The following is a 17820-nucleotide window of genomic DNA, read 5'->3' on the forward strand; positions in this document are numbered from 1 at the left end:
AAAAAAAAAAAAAAAAAAGAAAGAAAGAAAGAAATAGCTAGCTTCATGACATCATGCAGCAGTACAACAAACGGTTACCTGTGGAGTCTGGGAACCAACTATCCAGGTTCAAATCCCAGATCAATCGTTAGTAGCTGTGTGACCTTAGACAAGCTACTCTACCTCTCTGAGTCAGTTTCTTCCTCTGTAAATATGACAGTAGAGTATTGGGCGGATTAAATTAGAGCGCTGTGGAAAGCACTTAGCACAGTGCCTGGCACCTAGTAATCGTAAACGGCTGTAACATTTGGTAGCTGTGTTTACCTCCCACATAGCCACCTTAAATTAAAGAGAGGGATTCTGTCTTCATCTTTGAGCCTCCAGACTTGGTAAATTCGTACCTCGACCTTTCTTTAACCGAACTGAACATAATACACATCACAGCAGAGGCACCAACAGAGGTTCTGGGAGGCCAGTGTTAGAGAGTTAATTTCCGATGGTGGAAACAACAACAACAACAAAAAACGTTTTTTAACTTCAGGGTCAGGGATAGGGAAGGGTTGGACATGTGAGCTGGCACTTGAATCGTGAACATGATTTTGCCAGAAAGACACAGAAGGTAGCAGCATGGGGGGTGGGGAGGTGGGAGGGGTGTTGGCTTGCAGGGTTGGGTTTGGAGCTGGGGTAGGGGGTCAGAAATGAGATGGTAGCAGTTCTAGGTAAAAGGAACTGTTTTAGCAAAGGGTAGGGCATCATAAACTCAAACTCAGGATAGCAAAGTTCAGCTCATTGGGGTTTGCAAAGCAGGATCCTGGAGCTGGAGCCCTGGTAGGTTGTGGCTGAGACACTGTGGCTTAGGTCAGAATGACAGCAGTCCAGATATGTGAGACCCACCCAGTCTGAAGGTGGTGCAACAGACCAGGTGACTTTCACAATAGGGTGTGACAGAAAGAGAGGTCCGGGTGGCGTCCAGGACTGGGGCCCGAGCCACCGGCCTGCGTGGCTGATTCCTTTCTTTCTGTGAGCTCACCCATGACTCAGGCACACATGTGACTTGGGAGGGACAACAGATAACGCCCAGGCCTCCGCCCAAGGAAACAGGCCACAGCAGGTGCAGCTGTAAGTGTTGTCTGCCCATGGCCACCTATGCCCACATGCCCAGGCTGCAGCAGAGACAGGTGCATGAAAAGGGGACATGGTCAAGCCTCAGCACACGCATGTCCCAAAAGGCTGCCGACTTCTCATGTGGGTTCGGTTTATCCAGCAGTGCGGGACAAAAGTCTGCTGTGTGTCTACCAAGAATCAGACCAGAGGCCTGGTGGGGGCCTGGCAAAGGAGATAAGCTGCCAAGGGCTGCGTCCAGGCCATGCAGCCGTCGCCTGGGAGCCTGGGCAGAGCTGACACCCCAGCCACTCCTGGAGTGCCCTGCGTGGAAACTTTCGCTCAACTTACAGATGAAAAGGGGATAAAGAAAGTAAGGGAGTCCTTCAGTTCAGAGGCAGGGCCGTCGCAGGACACCAGGCCCTTGACATACAAAACCTTCTCGGAAACCCCAAATCAGTGCTGACTACAACCTGGGATGGGGACCAGACATGACAGGTGCCCTGCAGCCCAGCCCCGTGCCGCCTCGCTAATGCCATCTCCTTGTTCTCACTTGACTCCCCTTCATCAAGAAGCCCCCGCTAAGATCAAGCCCAAGGCCTGGCCCTGTTCCCTCCCCACAGTCCAGATCCTGAACAAAGGTCATGGACACTTCCCACGTGCTGCTGCAGACACCCCACTGATCTGCCTTTTAAAGAGAGGAAGAGAGCATGCTCCCCTTTTTTTGGTAAACAAATCACAGCTGTGCCAAGAGCTGGTTTTGAGGGCGCACGGAGCTCTCCTCTGTTTTCAGTGATTTTCATTTAGAAAAGGTTTTTCTCTGCATTATGGTTTTATTAGATTCATTCTGGCTTCCTAAGTAAGGCTCTGAAGACGGTGGGGAGCAGAATCGCGCTGTGCCCTGGGAATCTGAGAAGGAACAGCAGACAGGGGCAGGGACGTTTCACATGTTCAGGGCATGTTCAGGCGCCCTCAGAACCGAGCCAGCTCATAAATGATTTCATTTGGAAACTTCCAGCTTGCAAGTCAGTCATTCTTCAGTGAGAAACACGGGATTTGCCAAACATGAAATGAAATCATTAAGCCCTGACAAAGTCGGAGGCAGAGCCAGAGTGTGGCTGTGCGGCCCGGTGCTTCTTCCTTGTTAACCAATGAGGTGGCCCCGAGGAAGGTGGTGCAGCCAGGGGCCAGCACGGGGCTCTGCCCGAAAGAGGGGTGCACACTGATCGTGAAAATGCACGTGGCTTGACTCATCCCAGACATTTAGTTACCTGTCCCACTGTGCCCCCACTGTGTGCGCACACACAGAGGGAATTTGCCTTCATCTTCTCGGTGTCTTTGTATTTAAAGCACAGCATAAGCCAAACACAGAACAGGGTTATTAAAATAAAATGTAGGGCCGGGCACAGCAGGTGCAGGCTCATGCCTGTAATCCTAGCACTCTGGGAGGCCCATGCTGGTGGACTGCCTGAGCTCAGATGTTCGAGGCCAGCCCCAGCAAGAGCGAGACCCCCCGTCTCCATTAAAAATACAAAAAACTAGCCAGGCATTGTGGCAGGCGCCCATAGTCCCAGCTACATGGGAGGCTGACACAAGAGGATCATTTGAGCCTAAAAGTTTGAGGTTGCTGTGAGCTATGATGCCACAGCACTCTACCCAGGGTGACAAAATGAGACTCTGTCTCAAAAAAAAAAAAAAATGAGGATAAAATTATATAGAATGACACACCCACACACACAGGAGAGCATGTAAAACCTGGTAAACTCTGAAGGTCTGCAGTCCAGAATTAGACCAGGGCTCCTCAAACTTTTTAAACAGAGGGCCAGTTCACTGTCCCTCAGACCGTTGGAGGGCCAGACTGCGGGCCCCGGGACGAGTTGGCTGCTAAGCAGGACAGGCAGCAGTGGCAAAAACACCCAGCGGGCTGGATAAATGTCCTCTGTGGGCTGCATGTGGCCCAGGGCCGTAGTTTGAAGAAAACTGTTTGGACAAACATCTATGCTGGCTTCCCCCCGCCGTGATATTATACTGTAGTCATGGAGGGTGCTCCCACTGGAGAAACTGGGGACGGAGGGGGATACCCAGAAATCTGTACTATACTCACAACTTTCTGTGAATCTATAATTATTTCAAAATAGGTTTGGGTTTTTTGCAGTTTTTGGCTGGGCTGGGTTTGAACCCGCCACCTCCAGCATATGGGGGCTGCGCCCTACTCCTTTGAGCCCCAGGCACCACCCCTCAATCAAAATAGTTTTTAAGAGTATCGAAAGTGCTAGCTCAAAGCAAGTGGCCTCTGGCCAAATGAAACGGACGGTTGTGAAATGCTTTACATTCTCATCACAGTAACAAGACATTACCACAGCACTGTGTCCCCAAAGATAGCTTGACAGAAACATGTCCCAAAGGTGACAAGAAATGGATCTGTAGGGGAAGAACTTAGAGTGTGCGTCCTTAAGTCACCCTGTCCCACACCAGTCCTGTTGAGGACTAGGGGGTATCAGGCACGTTGCCACAGGCTGGTGGATTTCTTCCAAAGCCAAGGCTGCCTGGGGATCTGGTGACAGGAACTCTGGGACCAAAGTCCCAGCAGCTCTGCCCCCAGCCCACAGGTCCTCAAGTTTTAGGGTGCCTCAGAGTGGTAAGGAATGTGTTCAGAATGCTGATTTCAGGGTTTAGCTCCCACAGATCTTGACTGAGTAGGAAAACTGGGGGAGCCTGGGAATTTGCACTTACCATAAGAGCACTCGGTGATTGTGTCACAGGTGCTCGTAGGACCACAGTTTAGGAGACACTGCCTGAGAGTCTTCAGAGTACAGAAAAGAGCGGCCAGGCACTGGGCAGGGCTGGAGAGAGCTGGTTCTTGTACCAGTGAAGAGAACTGCAGAGCCCTGCTCTCTGTGGGTGCTAGAGACCCCCCAGCCCGGTGCCTCAGGGACCCTTTTGTACTGGTTCTGTGGAGGCTGTGACCATGTGGCATTTAAGAAGATAAAACGCCAAGTGTAGACTCAGCCATCACCGTAGCTGCTTTTTACCTGTGTGCTGGTGATAGGCTAAGCGTTCCTATCTCATTTAATCCTCACGACACTGCTCTGATTATAGATGAGAAGACTGAGGCTCAGGGACTCTCAAGGTTACATAGGTAGAAAGTGGCAGGGCAGGCATCAAAGTCAACCACAAAGGATCATTCTATGATACAACCTCCCCATCTGACACAAAGATTCCTTCTGGTTGTCATCTCGCCTGCTTAAAAATAACAGAAACCACAGAGGATTTGGGGGGAAGGAGAAGGTCTCCCAGTCCTTGTTTCAGTGGCATTAATACTCCATTCCAACTTCAAGCAGATCTGAACCTCTCAATGTCTCCCTCCCAAGCCCACCATGTTCCTCCCTCCTTTTCATCTCCCATCCAGTTCTCCCATCATCTTTCTCTTCTCTTCCCCTCTTCATTTTTTCCCTCCTGTCTCCAAAGTCCAAACTTACAGCCTCAGTGTGCTCCTTCCCTTACCTTGTCTCCCCAGGCCTAATGCAAGGATTTTCCCTCGGCACCCTGTTACGTACGCAAAGCAACGAGAATTAGGTTCCTAGCAAGGCAAAGGGCCTACCATTTTCCAGAGGACACTGCGGAATCTTGTTTGCCTGAAGGTTCCAAATATAATCCATGTTCCACTCAAGGCACACTTGATGATCTTTGAAAGGGCGTTCGAAAGGCGGGACTGTGTTCAGCAGAGTATAATTCTTGGCTACGGCGTGGAGCAAATGCTGGTCCCATTTGACACTGGCGCCTCCACCGCTGTATTGGTGAGTAATCCAGGCGCGTAGTATCACCGCAGATACCGAGATGGAGTGTCTGATGAAATAGTCATCCCTGTACACCATAATGCTTGGAAATTTCACACGGACTATTTGTGTCCTGCTGGTGTGAAGGTGTTTCTCATTCTTCCACCTTTTTTTGTACACGGGGATGCTACTTCTGAACTCCGATGAAACAACCGCTTCTAAATTGACAACACAAGGCTGGGAGCATAAATACTCAACGGAGACTTCGGAAACATTGCGAACATTTCCTTCAAAGACAGTGAAATAAATAAAGTCTTTGTAAGCCACGCTCTGCTCAGCTTTGGGGATCACGGATGTCGTCAGGGAAGTCTGCCTCCCCCAAGATGGCACAAAATTCTGAAAAAGAGAAAAATAAAAGGCAGAAAGGCAGAAAGTTTAAAATCGTCATAATAATGCAAAGCATTATTTTCCTGGGATAAAAAAATATATATATCAATTTACATAAAGCAATGAACGTGGAAAATAAAAGATGTTGGAACCACCACGGAACATGGGAGAAAAACTGTCCCAGACACAAATAAAGATTAGGTCACACTAAACTCTCTTCCCCAGACTCACTGGCATCTGCTGATCAAAATGTGACTTTTTAAGCTACATTCCAGAGTTGGTTTCCAAATGAAGGAGGTCACAAAAAAAATCCAGCCGCCATTGAACCTGCCTTAGAATGAAAGAGAGAACCCGGCTTCAGACATTTTCAAACTATTGTCCTGACTTCAAATGGTGGGTCAGAAGCTGCCAAATCAAAGGGTGAATGAAAAGTTCAAAGTGCACCCTCGAGGGAACCTAACAGGATGCCAGCCTGGCTCCTTTTCTTTCTAGTAAGTTCTAAGCCAGGACAAGCCTGCACGATGAGGGACCAGAGGGAGGTTTCCACTGCTCTAAATCACACATGGGCAGGCTTGGACCACGGACTGTCCTCTCTCATCCTCTCACCATGGATAACTCTACATACGCCGAGAAAGACTTTAGCTGCACGTTTATTGTCTAGTCAGGAAACCAAGGTGATGCTTGGAGCACGAGGGGCTGATCTCAGGGTGCTAAGAGCTCTTCTATTCTGAATCTGCCTTGGTGATCCAAGCATCCAAAACACAATAGCAAAAAGGCGACTTTGCACCCGTTGGGGTTACTATTGTGGCAGAAACAAAGAGTAAGGAGTGTTGGTGAGGATGTGGAGAAATGGGGACTCTGGTGCATTCTTAGTGAGAACGTGAAGGGTGCAGCTGTTGTGGAAAACGGTATGGGAGTTCCTCAAACAAATTCAACACAGGACTGCCATGTGATCTGATCCAGCAACTCCACTTCTGGGTATGTACCCAGAGGAGATGAATGCAAGGACTTGAACAGATGTTTGTACACTCATGTTCCAGCAGCATTATTCCCAATAACCTAAAACAACCCAAGTGGCCATCAGTGGGGGAACACTTAGACAAAACGCAGTGTATACCTACAACAGAGCGTCTTTCAGCCCGAAAAAAGGCTGAAATTCTGAAAGATGCTAAAATACAGACAGATTTTGAAGCCACCACACTAAGTAAAACAAGATAGGCACAAAACAACGGTGGATATTGTATAAACCACTTCTAGGAGGGATCTGGGCAGTCAAAATACCAGCAATAGAAAGTAAAGTAGAGGTCACCAGGGTATAGGGGGACGGGAGAAGAGGAAGTTAGTCTCTAGTAGGTCCAGAGTTTCCGTGATGAAATAGCTCTCGAGATGGAAAGTGGCGATGGTTGCACAACAAGGTGAATTTACTTAACACTGCTGAAACTGTACATTTAATGGTGAGAATGGTACATTTTATTTTACGAACATTTTTACCAAAAACTTAAAGAAAAAGGGGTCCATGCTCTAAACTATTAACAAGCCCAAAGGAACACAGCACCAGAGAAAGGAGTTCTGACCTGGGGGGTCTAGGACAGGCTGTATGGAAGAAAGGGGATTTCAGCTGGGCTTTGAGGGATGAAGAGAAGTTCTTCAGGTAGAAAGGGAAGGAAAGGTGCTGCAAGTGGTATAAACAGCGTAAGCAGGGCCAGAGACAGGAAGGGCAGGTGTACGTAGGGAACCGTGAGTAGCCGTGTGGCGTGGGGATACCAGCTTGAAAAGAAAGACAAGGTTTGGGCCCTGGAGAGCAGTGAGCCCCAGCCCAAAGAATGTGGACTTTTATTCTACTAACAGCAAAGAATCAATGAAGGTTTCTGTAAAAGGGGGCGTTTCCCTGTTAAAGCAACTGACAGTAGACGCCAGGCTGACAATCCATTATAGAAATGAGCAGATGGCGTCGCTCATCAGTAAGGGAACTCGCACTCACAGCAAGAGACGCGCACACTGAAACTACACTGAGATGCCGTTTTTAATCTATTAGAGTCACCGAGATCAAAACGTCGGATAATGCATTATCCTGGCCACAGTGTAGGGACACATGGCCCATATGTACTGCTGGGGGCACAATTTCCATCAGGCCAATCAAGCAATATCTGCCCAAAGTGAAATGCACCCACCCTCTGGCCTGATAATTCCACTTCTGGGAATTTATCCTACAAATATACTCCCATCTACGCAAAATGAGGTTTGTGTGCATGGATTTTCGCCATAGCACTGCTCCTAATAGTAAAAGATGGGAAGCCCAAATGCCCATCAAGAAAGTGCTGGTTAAATGTAATAAATCAGAGCACATCCATTTATGGAGTTTTATGCAGATTTTAAAAAGAGGAACATCTGGCTCAGAGCCTGTAGCTCAGTGGTTAGGGTGCCAGCCACATACACTGGGGCTGGCGGGTTCGAACCCAGCCTGGGCCTACTAAACAACAATGACAACTGCAACAAAAAAATAGCCAAGCGTTGTGGTGGGCGCCTGTAGTCCCAGCTACTTGGGAGGCTGATGCAAGAGAATCGCTTAAGCCCAAGAGTTGGAAGTTGCTGTGAGCTGTGATGCCACAGCACTCCACCCAGGGCGACAAAGTGAGACTCTATCCCCCATCCCCCATAAAGAGGAACATCTTCATGTATAAAGGAATGAGCTCTAAAAGGTCTTTTGTTTTTTTAAACAGGTTCACAAGTACGTTTGGGTTAAGTATGTGTGTGCATATTCTCAAATACACATATCACTGGTTGCTCACATGGGTCAGGACAAGGTAACCAGGAGAAAGGAGGAGAGAGAAGGAAGGATGTGTATCCCTCCTTATCTTTGAATTTCCTGGCAAGTGTTTTTTGTTTTTTTTAAGGTGAGGAGTAGGGGTGAGGAGAAAACAACCATCCTAACAAGTGAATTGCGGGCATTCCTTTTGATTACTCATAGGAAACCTGTGGAAGAAAGAGGCGGTGACAGTCCACACTGTCCACCCCTGCAGAAAGAGCTTTAACTGTTTTAGGGTCTCTTACACTACCAAATTACAGGGGGGTCACAAATACAAAAATCACCCTGTAGTTAGAAGTAGAGAACGTTAGAGCAGATGGGCCCTTGGTGAGGAGCCCGTCCACGCCCGGGTTCTGCACACAAGAGGTGACATTCTCCAGCACCACCAGCTGGTGGGTTAGCGGGGAACCTGGCTCCTTTTCTTCCCTCCACTCCCTCGCCTGTCCGTCCCCCCCCACCACCATCCCACTGATGTCACATAACAGCAACACTACACAGTCCCCATTTCATGACCGCCTGGGAACTCCAGGCTGAATCCTGCTTCCGCCTGTCCGTTCATCCGGCCAGATGTGCCAAGATGTTGCCCCCCAGTCTCAAGATGCGAGCCAAAGACAGGCATGACCAACCAGCGTGCCCCATTCCACAGCAACGCCCCAAATGCTTCCCGCACTAAATGGGCCAGGAAGGAGACGTGCTGAGTTAGGGAGCCTGTGGTGGTGTATGCCGGGGGGTATTACATATCACAGGGTGTTCTCTCCTTCAGACTGACTTAAAACCTCTTCCTCATTCTTTTCATGTATACCTTAAAGATTAAGCTGGGCCCAGTTCTCCTGCCGCGTTTTTTTTTTCTTTTTTGGGTCCCATGTTTAATGCTGGTGATAGGAACTCCAGTGAAAATCCCTTTTCAACAGAATGCTGGAGAACGGCCATTTGATTTTACTACAAAAGTGCTGTTAACAGTAATCGTGTTCATTATTTTACATCTTAATGCTAAAAAGTCCACTTTTTAGACCAGTCCACTTTTCTCCATTAATAAGCACAGGCCCCTGAGCACAGATTGGATTTTAACTGTGCTTCTAACATTTTGGCTAAAGAAGGTATATACACGCCTCACCGCGTACCTCCCCCGAAACTTCCCTCCAAATTCTGCCTCACAGAAAATACTCACATGAAGATTGCTTTATTTTCACCCATTTCAAAGTCTCAATTGCTATAAAAATAAACCCAAGAGACACAGGCTCTAGACGTATACAGCACAACCAGAGTAGGCACAAGTCATATTGAGCGCCGGCAGTGTGGCTGGTCCTAACTGGGATGCACTCTAAGTATAAAATGTTTGCACAAGGCCAAGGCAGGCAGATTGCCTGAGCTCACAAGTTCAAGATCAGCCTGAGCAAGAGCAAGATCCTGTCTCTCAAAAAAATATAGCCAGGCGAGGCGGTGCCTGTGGCTCAAAGAGTAGGGCACTGGCCCCATATACTGGGGGTGACGGGTTCAAGCTCAGTCCTGGCCAAAAATGCAAAACAAACAAACAAAAAAAGTAGCTGGGTATAATCCCAGCTACTCAGGAGGCTGAGGTAAAAGGATCACTTGAGCCCAAGAGTTTGAAGTTGTTGTGAGCTATAATGCCAGGGCACTCAACCCGCCAGGGAGACTGAGTGAGACTCTATCCCAAAAAAAAGAAAAAAATGTTTGCATGGACACTGAATTTCAAAGCCTTGGTATAAAAAAAGGCTGTGAAATACTTCATGAATAAGTGTTACACAGCTTGTATGTTGAAATGATAATTTAGATACATCAAGTTCAATAAGATATATTATTAAAATCAGTTCTGCTTATGTTTTTAATGTGGCTGCTGGGGAATTTAAATTTGTGCCTCACATTATATTTCTACTGAATGGTGCTATTCTGGATTGGAGGTCGACAGACTTTTCCTATAAAACAATGGCCAGATGGTAAGTCAATATTTGGGGTTTTGCAAGCCACTTGGTGTCTACTGCAACTACTCAATTCTGCTAAACCAGCATGAAAATAGCCTTAAGGACACACCACAGAATGAGCGAGGCTGTGGCCCAATACAGCACTGTTGACAAAGATAAGAAGTTGGATAGACTGGTGCATGGGCCACAGTTTGCTAACAACCACTGTTCAAGATTATCAAGCTTGACGGAGTTCTGAAGAACACAAGACAGCAGAGGATGTGCTCTGGAAGGAATTATCACATGGGAGAAATGGGGTGAATAACCCAGTCGGGCAGAATTCATATATGCAAGGTTGATGGGGCCTGACTCCCGATTTTCCTAAGGTTCCCTGATGGTGGGTGGGTGTTGACTTCTTGCTATTGTTTCTTTTAGAAAAGGTCCGAGTAGATAATGTGAAGCGAGGCTGGGCCAAGAGACAAATTGCATGGGCTGAGATGGATTATTCAGGAAGAAGCCCGAGAGACAGCTTAAGGAAATGACTTTAGAGCAACTTCAGGGGTGGGGGTGGGGGGGGTTGCTGATTCTGCACCTCAGCATCAGCACAGGTGTCTCATGCACAGCATGGTCTACCTGCCTCCAGAAGGCACTTGGGGGTCCCCATGTGATGAAGGAAGCTAACATCTTGCGGGCTGGAGCAGACCCAGTGGGCAGCTGCCACACCATGAGTTGTGGCTACCTCTGTTATGTACAAAACCAACACTGATTAGCAGCACATCACACTGTAAATATTGATTAAACTGAAGCTGATTTTCTGGCGCAAGTCATGTGTGTGGTTATAAGCTGCTTCCTGCCAGGAAAATAAGGCAATTAACTTGAAGAGTTTCAGCTACCGGCACGACACGTGTCCAACCTTCATAGGTATTTTCTCATGCCAGGTGGCATTAACATGAGCGAAAAAATTTACCCACACGTTCCTTTGTTTAGAAACTATGAGGTCGGAGTCCATGTCACTGTTAGGTCTCTAGCTTCTAAGATAGAGCCTGGCGCACAGTAGGAATCTAGTGTTTCTTGTAGAAATAAAGTTCTCGGCATGGACACCTCTGCCAGGTGCCTCAGTGGCCCTGGTGGTACCTGCATATAAACCAAAAGACCCGATCCAAGCTGGGGACGCCACTGCCCTTTCTTCGCAATCATAAGGTCTCTCTCTTTATGTCCCCTTCCCACACCTGCCACCAATGTCTCCACTTTTTCTCCAGCTTTCTTATTAACTCCTTCCAAAGAGCTCTTACATTTTGACAGCTCAGTGGGCCCCCAGGGGTCAGAGCTGCCCTGGGGTACTGTGAGGTCAGGGAAGGTGGCACCTTGGCCCTCACTTTCCTCATTAGGGGTGAAATTCCCCCAGCTATTTTCTCTCTCCAGACAACTGCCCTCTATTCTATTTTATTCTATATTGTATTTCCATTATTCCACACCAAAAATACAAGTTAGATTTGTATTTAATGCCTCCAGGCCTCCACCCTCCGCTGGATTCCCATTCACCTGGCAAGTTCATCCATGCTACTGTGACAATGAAAAAAGGTTGAGGTAATGTCTTGAACCTGTGTTTCTACACCAGCTCGTGCAGATAATGTCTTAAAAGCACAGCCCAAATATACTTTAACTCTAAGCAAAATGTCTGGGGTGTAAAGGGGCATTTCTGTGCCCCTCTAATTATGCCATTTAGGCCGCCACATAGATGTTCCACCTCAGAAGCTGATAATCTGCTCTGCACACCACAGATCTGGGCTCTGTAAGAGGCCTGGGCCCTCGAATATCTGTTTATGCCAGATGTGAGTCCTAATCAAAGTCAAATTTGACAATGTCACGCACAGTCACCAAACACAGATTCCTTTGGCTTTGTGTAAGTGTGCATGTATTGTACATTTTTCAGAAAAGAAAGAAATGGGCCAGTTAATGTCTTTTCATGATAGAAGACCCAAAAATAGGAGATCTAAATGCATTGAATTCAGCCTGGGAATCAAGAAGCAGATGAATTTATGTATCTTGTGGTTCGAAAAAAATAAAAAAAAAACTCTCAGTACTGCCTAAACTTCTTTTAGGATGACTGCGTTTGCTTTCTTTAAACAAAATCAATAAAAAGAAACCCTATTCAAGTAACCCTCCCTTGTTCCAAAGAGTTGAGACTATTTGGCTCTGTTCTCTATATGGGCCACTCAGTATTTAAGGAAGGGACAGAGAGACTGGAAAATTTTAAATCATTCCCATCTCACTGTGGGAATTTCATTTACATTGACACGTGCATATGGGTAGAGCTGATACACAAACAATCACTGGGGGTCCGTTTTTCTCACTCTGGACCATTGCAGCCCATTAGTTACAAGAAAACTCTGGCTAGATCTGACTTTCCCTAGGTCAAAAAAGGCAACTGTATGGCCTTCGACGGCCTGTTTTCCCAATTTTTGCTGCCTAGACGTAAGCAAAAATTTTGTTTCTGTCAACAAAGTATGCAATTAAGCAAAATGGGCAGAGGTCAATCTGGACTTCAAAATCAAGATATGCTGGGCAGTGCCTGTGGCTCAAAGGAGGAGGGCACCGGCCCCATATACCAGAGGTGGTGAGTTCAAACCCAGCCCCGGCCAAAAAAAAAAAAAAAAATCAAGATGTGCCTTGGAAAACATCCCTTCCCAAACCTGAGAGCTGCCTAGAGACACCTCACCACAATAATGTTCCATATTCCTAGGTGTGTAAGATCTATGAATACGATTTAATATGCTGTTTCTTCCTCACTCAAACCATGGTGGCAAAGGTGGATTGGGCTTTATTTCATTGAGTTTCTACTGTGTGCTGGGTACTGGGACAAGTGAGTTAAACCTTTCTTCTCACTGCTAATGCCATCCTCTCACATAGAACTTCACAGAAGGTCTCACTTCTAATTCTCACAACAGCTCTGAGAGGGGGACCGCATTCCAGTTCTACAGCTGAGGGAACGGATCGGATTCAGAGAGGGTAAGTAACTTGTTCAAGGTCAACCAGCAACTGAAAAGCAGAGCCAAAATTCAAAACCACACTGGCTGACTCCAAAGTCAGCAGCGGTGTGCTTCTTGCCTTCCAGAAACAGAAAATGATGCCCTTGACTCATCCTCTTGCTTTTACACCTGTTACCACTTTCTGGGAATCTCAAGACTTACATCATTCTCATCTTGAAAGGGTGTGTGCATGTGTGTATGTGTGTGTTAAAATTCTAACAGGTCAGTATGCCTTGAGCCTGAAGAGCAACGGCATTGCTTTACCCACAAACACATACATACTGGATTGAGCCAACTCCCAGCACAGTTGAGCTCTTCCTCTGGGAAGGAGGGACTCAGAGCTGCCAGTGCTGACTCTCCCCAGCAATTCCTCACCTGCTGCCCAGGCCTCCTGCCCTCAGATCCTTTCTCAGGGGACTGTGATGAGCCAATAAACAGGGTAACTGAATTCACTTTAGGCTATTTATGGGCTCCTTGGGTCTATCCATCTTCTCAGCAAATTGCCTGGGTTCTTTATTTCTTCTCTTGTACCTTTCTGCTCCTCCTGTGCTTCTGCCAACAGGCTGCCAGAAGAAATAGAAATGGAGCTTGGGAGACTTTAGCTCTGGTCAGGAGGACTACGGAGGCTACCAGCCGATGTGAAATTTGGATATTATCACTCCATTTCAAATAGTCATAATCACTCCTCCTCAAGCGGGATAACTGTGGGTCTCTGTGCCTGGTTTGGACCTCCCCATATCCGGCATTATGTACAAGTAGGGGGTTAATGAATATGCCTAGATGATAACTGATGAAGTGTGGCCACCATAGGAGAATCCCTGACAGCTCTATCACAGCCACCATCTGCTAACTCCCCCTACACCTAGCTGTGCTGTTAGTGTCCCCTGATTTCTTTGTCCTTTGGTTGTCTAATAAGTGCAAATGTCTACTGAACATTTCAACTGTAGAGCTGACATTGATATTGGTCATCCTGAGACTTATTTCTCATTTAAGGAAAATGACACATTCCAGGTCAAAGTTGGAGATGGACAGAATCATCTCCTAGAAGAGTCATTGCCACAGGTGGAGCTGGGGCAGCCTGGGGCTGGTTCTACTCAAACTGGGAGGAAGGTAAGCCTTAGTGGCAGGAGACAGTGGCCAGGGCATCTGCATGGACGGTAAGTCTCCCTGTATCGGGCACACTGCTCAGCCCCAGTGACCCCCAGGGAGGCAATTTCCATTACCCTTTGCTTTCGAGGCCCTCATCCTGTTTGAGGAGGTTCTCTGCATCTTGACCTTTGGTGACCTCAGAATTTTCTGGCAGCCACTGGAACCAGGGATCATCGTTTCAGAAATCTGTTTGGCATCATTCCGTGACTTATCTTTCAGGCCTCATCACAATTATTCATGCTTTGGCAGTATCCTAGCTACAGTCACAGCTCTCTTCCAGGCTGCCACTGAAGGTTACTCCGTCCCAGATGATGGAAGAGGAAGGCACTCACGTCCCCAGGACCCTGACTCCACATTCTGCACAGGGGGCAGAGGTTTAAAGGCGTCTGCTTGGAAGCCACTCTCTACCTCCAGCCCTTGTGAACAGGCAAGCAGGTGAAGATAACTCAAAACAGGAACTGGTCCCCAGATCATGGACAACTTGGCTTTGGAACGCATTCCGAAGCACACTCACCGCACACTTGGATACACAGTCACACAAACTCAAATGCTGCTGAAACCCCACCGGCGGCCTCTGGACTATAAAAAATGACCCAATCCTTTACCTTCCATTACAAACAGTTTCAGGGCTTTACTCTTTTTTTTTTTTTTTAATTCTCTTTAACATCCTGCTTCTATTCTGTGGCCTGCACTTCCTGCTTGGTATATTTTAGATTACTTTAGACATGACCTCACATCCTGGCCAGTTGCACAGTAGCTGCTAATTGCCAGAGCTTTGCTAATGGCCGGTACCTATACTCATGATAAGAGTGGGTTATAAGCAACAAAATGCAGAAGGCAATAAGCTAGCATGGGTTGCAGCTGGGGCTCTGGGGGTGGGCAGACTTCGGTTTCAATCTCAGACTACCTGTGTGTCCTGGGCTAGTGAACTTAACATCTCTGAGCTTCTGTTACTTCATCTAAATAGAGATCATAATAGCGCCTCTCTCATAGGACTGTTGCCAAGATTAATCTTGGATAATGCCTATGAATGACTTAGCACAATGCAAGCTATTCTTATTAACCATTTAGGCTTCCAAGTTAGGAAATAGATTTCTGCTTCTGAGGTCTATCTAGTCCTAAGATCCTGCCCAGCTATTCTGTTCCACCTCTACCCGCCACCTGCACACCTCATCTCCCAACCAGTCCCTTCCTCCAGGAAGCATTCCTTGATTGAACAGAAGGCACACCACCGTGAACCTGTTTTTCTGTTTTGTCCTGTGTTCATACAGATGATTCCATTTCCCCCAATTCACACACCAAGCTTCTCCAAGATCAAGATGTCTTACCTTTCCGGGCAGCCCACACCTAGAGAACAGAACCCTAGCAGATGGCTAAACCTTTAAAACAAACTATGTAAGACCTTTCTGCTTTGGCTTCTTGGATTCACCAAATCTTCTCACACAGTTGCAAAATGGCTCTCTTGTTTATCAAAGTCTTTCTTGTACAGTAAAATTTCAGGAGCTCATGTGAAGGAAGCACACAAGAGGCAGGAAGCTCTGACATTTCCCACTCCACGAGGCTCCCAAATCCATTCCCTCCCTGTCTGCCAAGACATTCATCCACGCTCTAGTTATTTTCCACATTACAGTATGTTCTATAATCTCTCTTTCCAGAGCCCTACCTTACCACTTCACGTCAACACTATACATGGTCTATACATGGCATCGTTTTCCCCTGTGACGTCGTCCCTTCAATCCCCCTCTGGTTCCTACAGAACTTTTGGGCTTTCTCCATCACCTGTCTCTGTTCACACATCCCACTTAGGCCCTTAGGCTTTGCTCTTGTTACTCTGATTTCTTGAACTGTCAAGACGCAGTCAATCCTTGGCAGGTCTGGAGATTTCCATGTGGAACTTTCCAGACCACCTGCACATTCATGTTTCACGTGCTGTGCTACCATTTCTGCTTTTGTGGGTAGCCGGCAGCGCCTTGAGTACGGCGGGGATCATCTGTTTTAACTGAAATCCTGTCATTTGTTATGGCAGTTTTATTTATAAGCCTCTGCGCTGTAACCTTGTGGCATAAACATTAAATAATAATATCTCTTGGGCCAAAAAAAAAAAAAAATCATTCATGTGAACTGACAGCTCCGTACGAAAATACGAAGTCAGTGCAACCACTAAATTTGGTTTTGGCTAATTTTGAAATATGAGTAAAAGCTTGAATTGCTCAACAGGTAGCCGCAAAGACAGAATCACAATTTGCATTTTACACTCTCTTTTTCAAGAAATGAAACATCCAAAAAGTAAAAAAAGCGTTAAAAGAAACTTGGGCTGGGTAGCAAATTTCTTCAGAATCAAATTCTAATGCCTGCCAGTGCCGCCCAAGCAGTCTTTAGCTTCTAAGAGGAAAGACTTCCGATAATGACAATGCCATATAAATGAAAAGTATTTTGGACAATGACACGGCTCAACTTTTTTTCTTTTTAGCATTCTGTGAATTTCCTATTACATCAGTTTCATGATTCAGCATTTTCCATTTATTTACAGTAATATATGGCGACATAACCCAAGGTTTCTGCAGGATCCTGGAACTTAAGGTAGGCTGGGCAGGAAGGGTGTCGCCTTGTGTAAATTTGCTATTGTTTAGGAGAATTCAAAACAAGAAACAAGCCAACAAAGGAATTGAGAAATATTTCCCCACCTTGTTCTGAGGGTCTCAGTTATTCCGGTATTTAAAATGAATTGGTTTTGAAAAATAGGTTACTGCTATTTAGTGGATGACAGAAAGAGAAGCCGAGTAGCGTGCGAATTGCAAAGTGACATGTATGAGCCAAACATAGTCTCTGAAATGACAATGTTCAAGACGCAGCTAAAGTCACCACGCTGGCGGTAAGCGTGTTACAGAGAACCAGATTTCTTTCTGGCACCTGCAACTTGGCTGGAGTGACCAAGGAGGAGTTGAAGAGCGCTAAGATGCGAGGAGCGTTGGCAGAAAACCGGCCGCGCCGCCAGGACCCGCTGGAAACTGACAGGAGGGTCGAGGCAGGTGGCTGGTGCGGAGAGAAAAGAGACGAAGTTGGGCACGGGAAGAAGGAGCGGCGAGAAGGCGGAGAGGGAACCCCAGGAAGGTGGGGAGGAGGCTGGAGAGCGGCGCGCAGTGGGGCGGGGAGCAAAGGCGCGGTGGCGAGGCGCCCAGGTGGAGTGGGGGACAACAGGGGGTCTCCAGGGGAACCTGACCCGGGTCTAGAGCGAGTCTGGGAACGAGAAGAATGGACAGGAGCAAGAGAGCAGCGCGGCAAGTCCGGTCCACGAGCCCCTCTCCACGCCCCGGGTACCCATCCCAGGTGCCGTGAGTGCCCGGGGCGCAGCGACCGGGAAGAGAGAAAACTAGCAGCGGCGTCCCCGCCCCGCGTGGTGAGGGTCCCCAGCAGCCCCTACCCGCGTCCCCGGGGCCCCGCGCGGAGGGGAAGACCCGAGCAGGGTCCAGCGCTCACCAGGTAGCAGAGCAGGAGCAGCGCGCAGGCAGGGCGGCCGCCGAGGCCCGGGGGGACGCCGCCGCTCGGGGGGACCATCGCTGCGGCCCGGGGGCCGACAGCGGGCGGCGGGGGTTGCTGCTGCTGCTGCCGCGGCCACCGGAGCCCCGCACCGCGCCGCTGCATGGCGAGGCCGCCCGGATCCGGGCCGAAACAGG

The 17820-nt window shown here is 47.7% G+C and overlaps 1 protein-coding gene across 1 annotated transcript in view; it reads right to left on the bottom strand.

Annotated features, from left to right (window-relative positions):
- The window catches only part of SEL1L3 (SEL1L family member 3), a 104965-nt gene extending 87177 nt beyond the window's left edge, over positions 1–17788 (bottom strand). The window contains exons 1-2 of the mRNA XM_023515335.1: positions 17624–17788; positions 4682–5252 (exon numbers count right to left, since the gene is read on the bottom strand). Coding sequence (XP_023371103.1) covers positions 4682–5252; positions 17624–17788 — 736 coding nt within the window. The remainder of the gene's footprint in view (positions 1–4681; positions 5253–17623) is intronic.
- Between the last annotated feature and the right edge of the window lie 32 nt (positions 17789–17820).

Source organism: Otolemur garnettii, unplaced genomic scaffold, assembly GCF_000181295.1.
Source record: "Otolemur garnettii isolate 467f Iridium unplaced genomic scaffold, OtoGar3 scaffold00069, whole genome shotgun sequence".
In the NCBI taxonomy this organism is placed as follows: domain Eukaryota; kingdom Metazoa; phylum Chordata; class Mammalia; order Primates; family Galagidae; genus Otolemur; species Otolemur garnettii.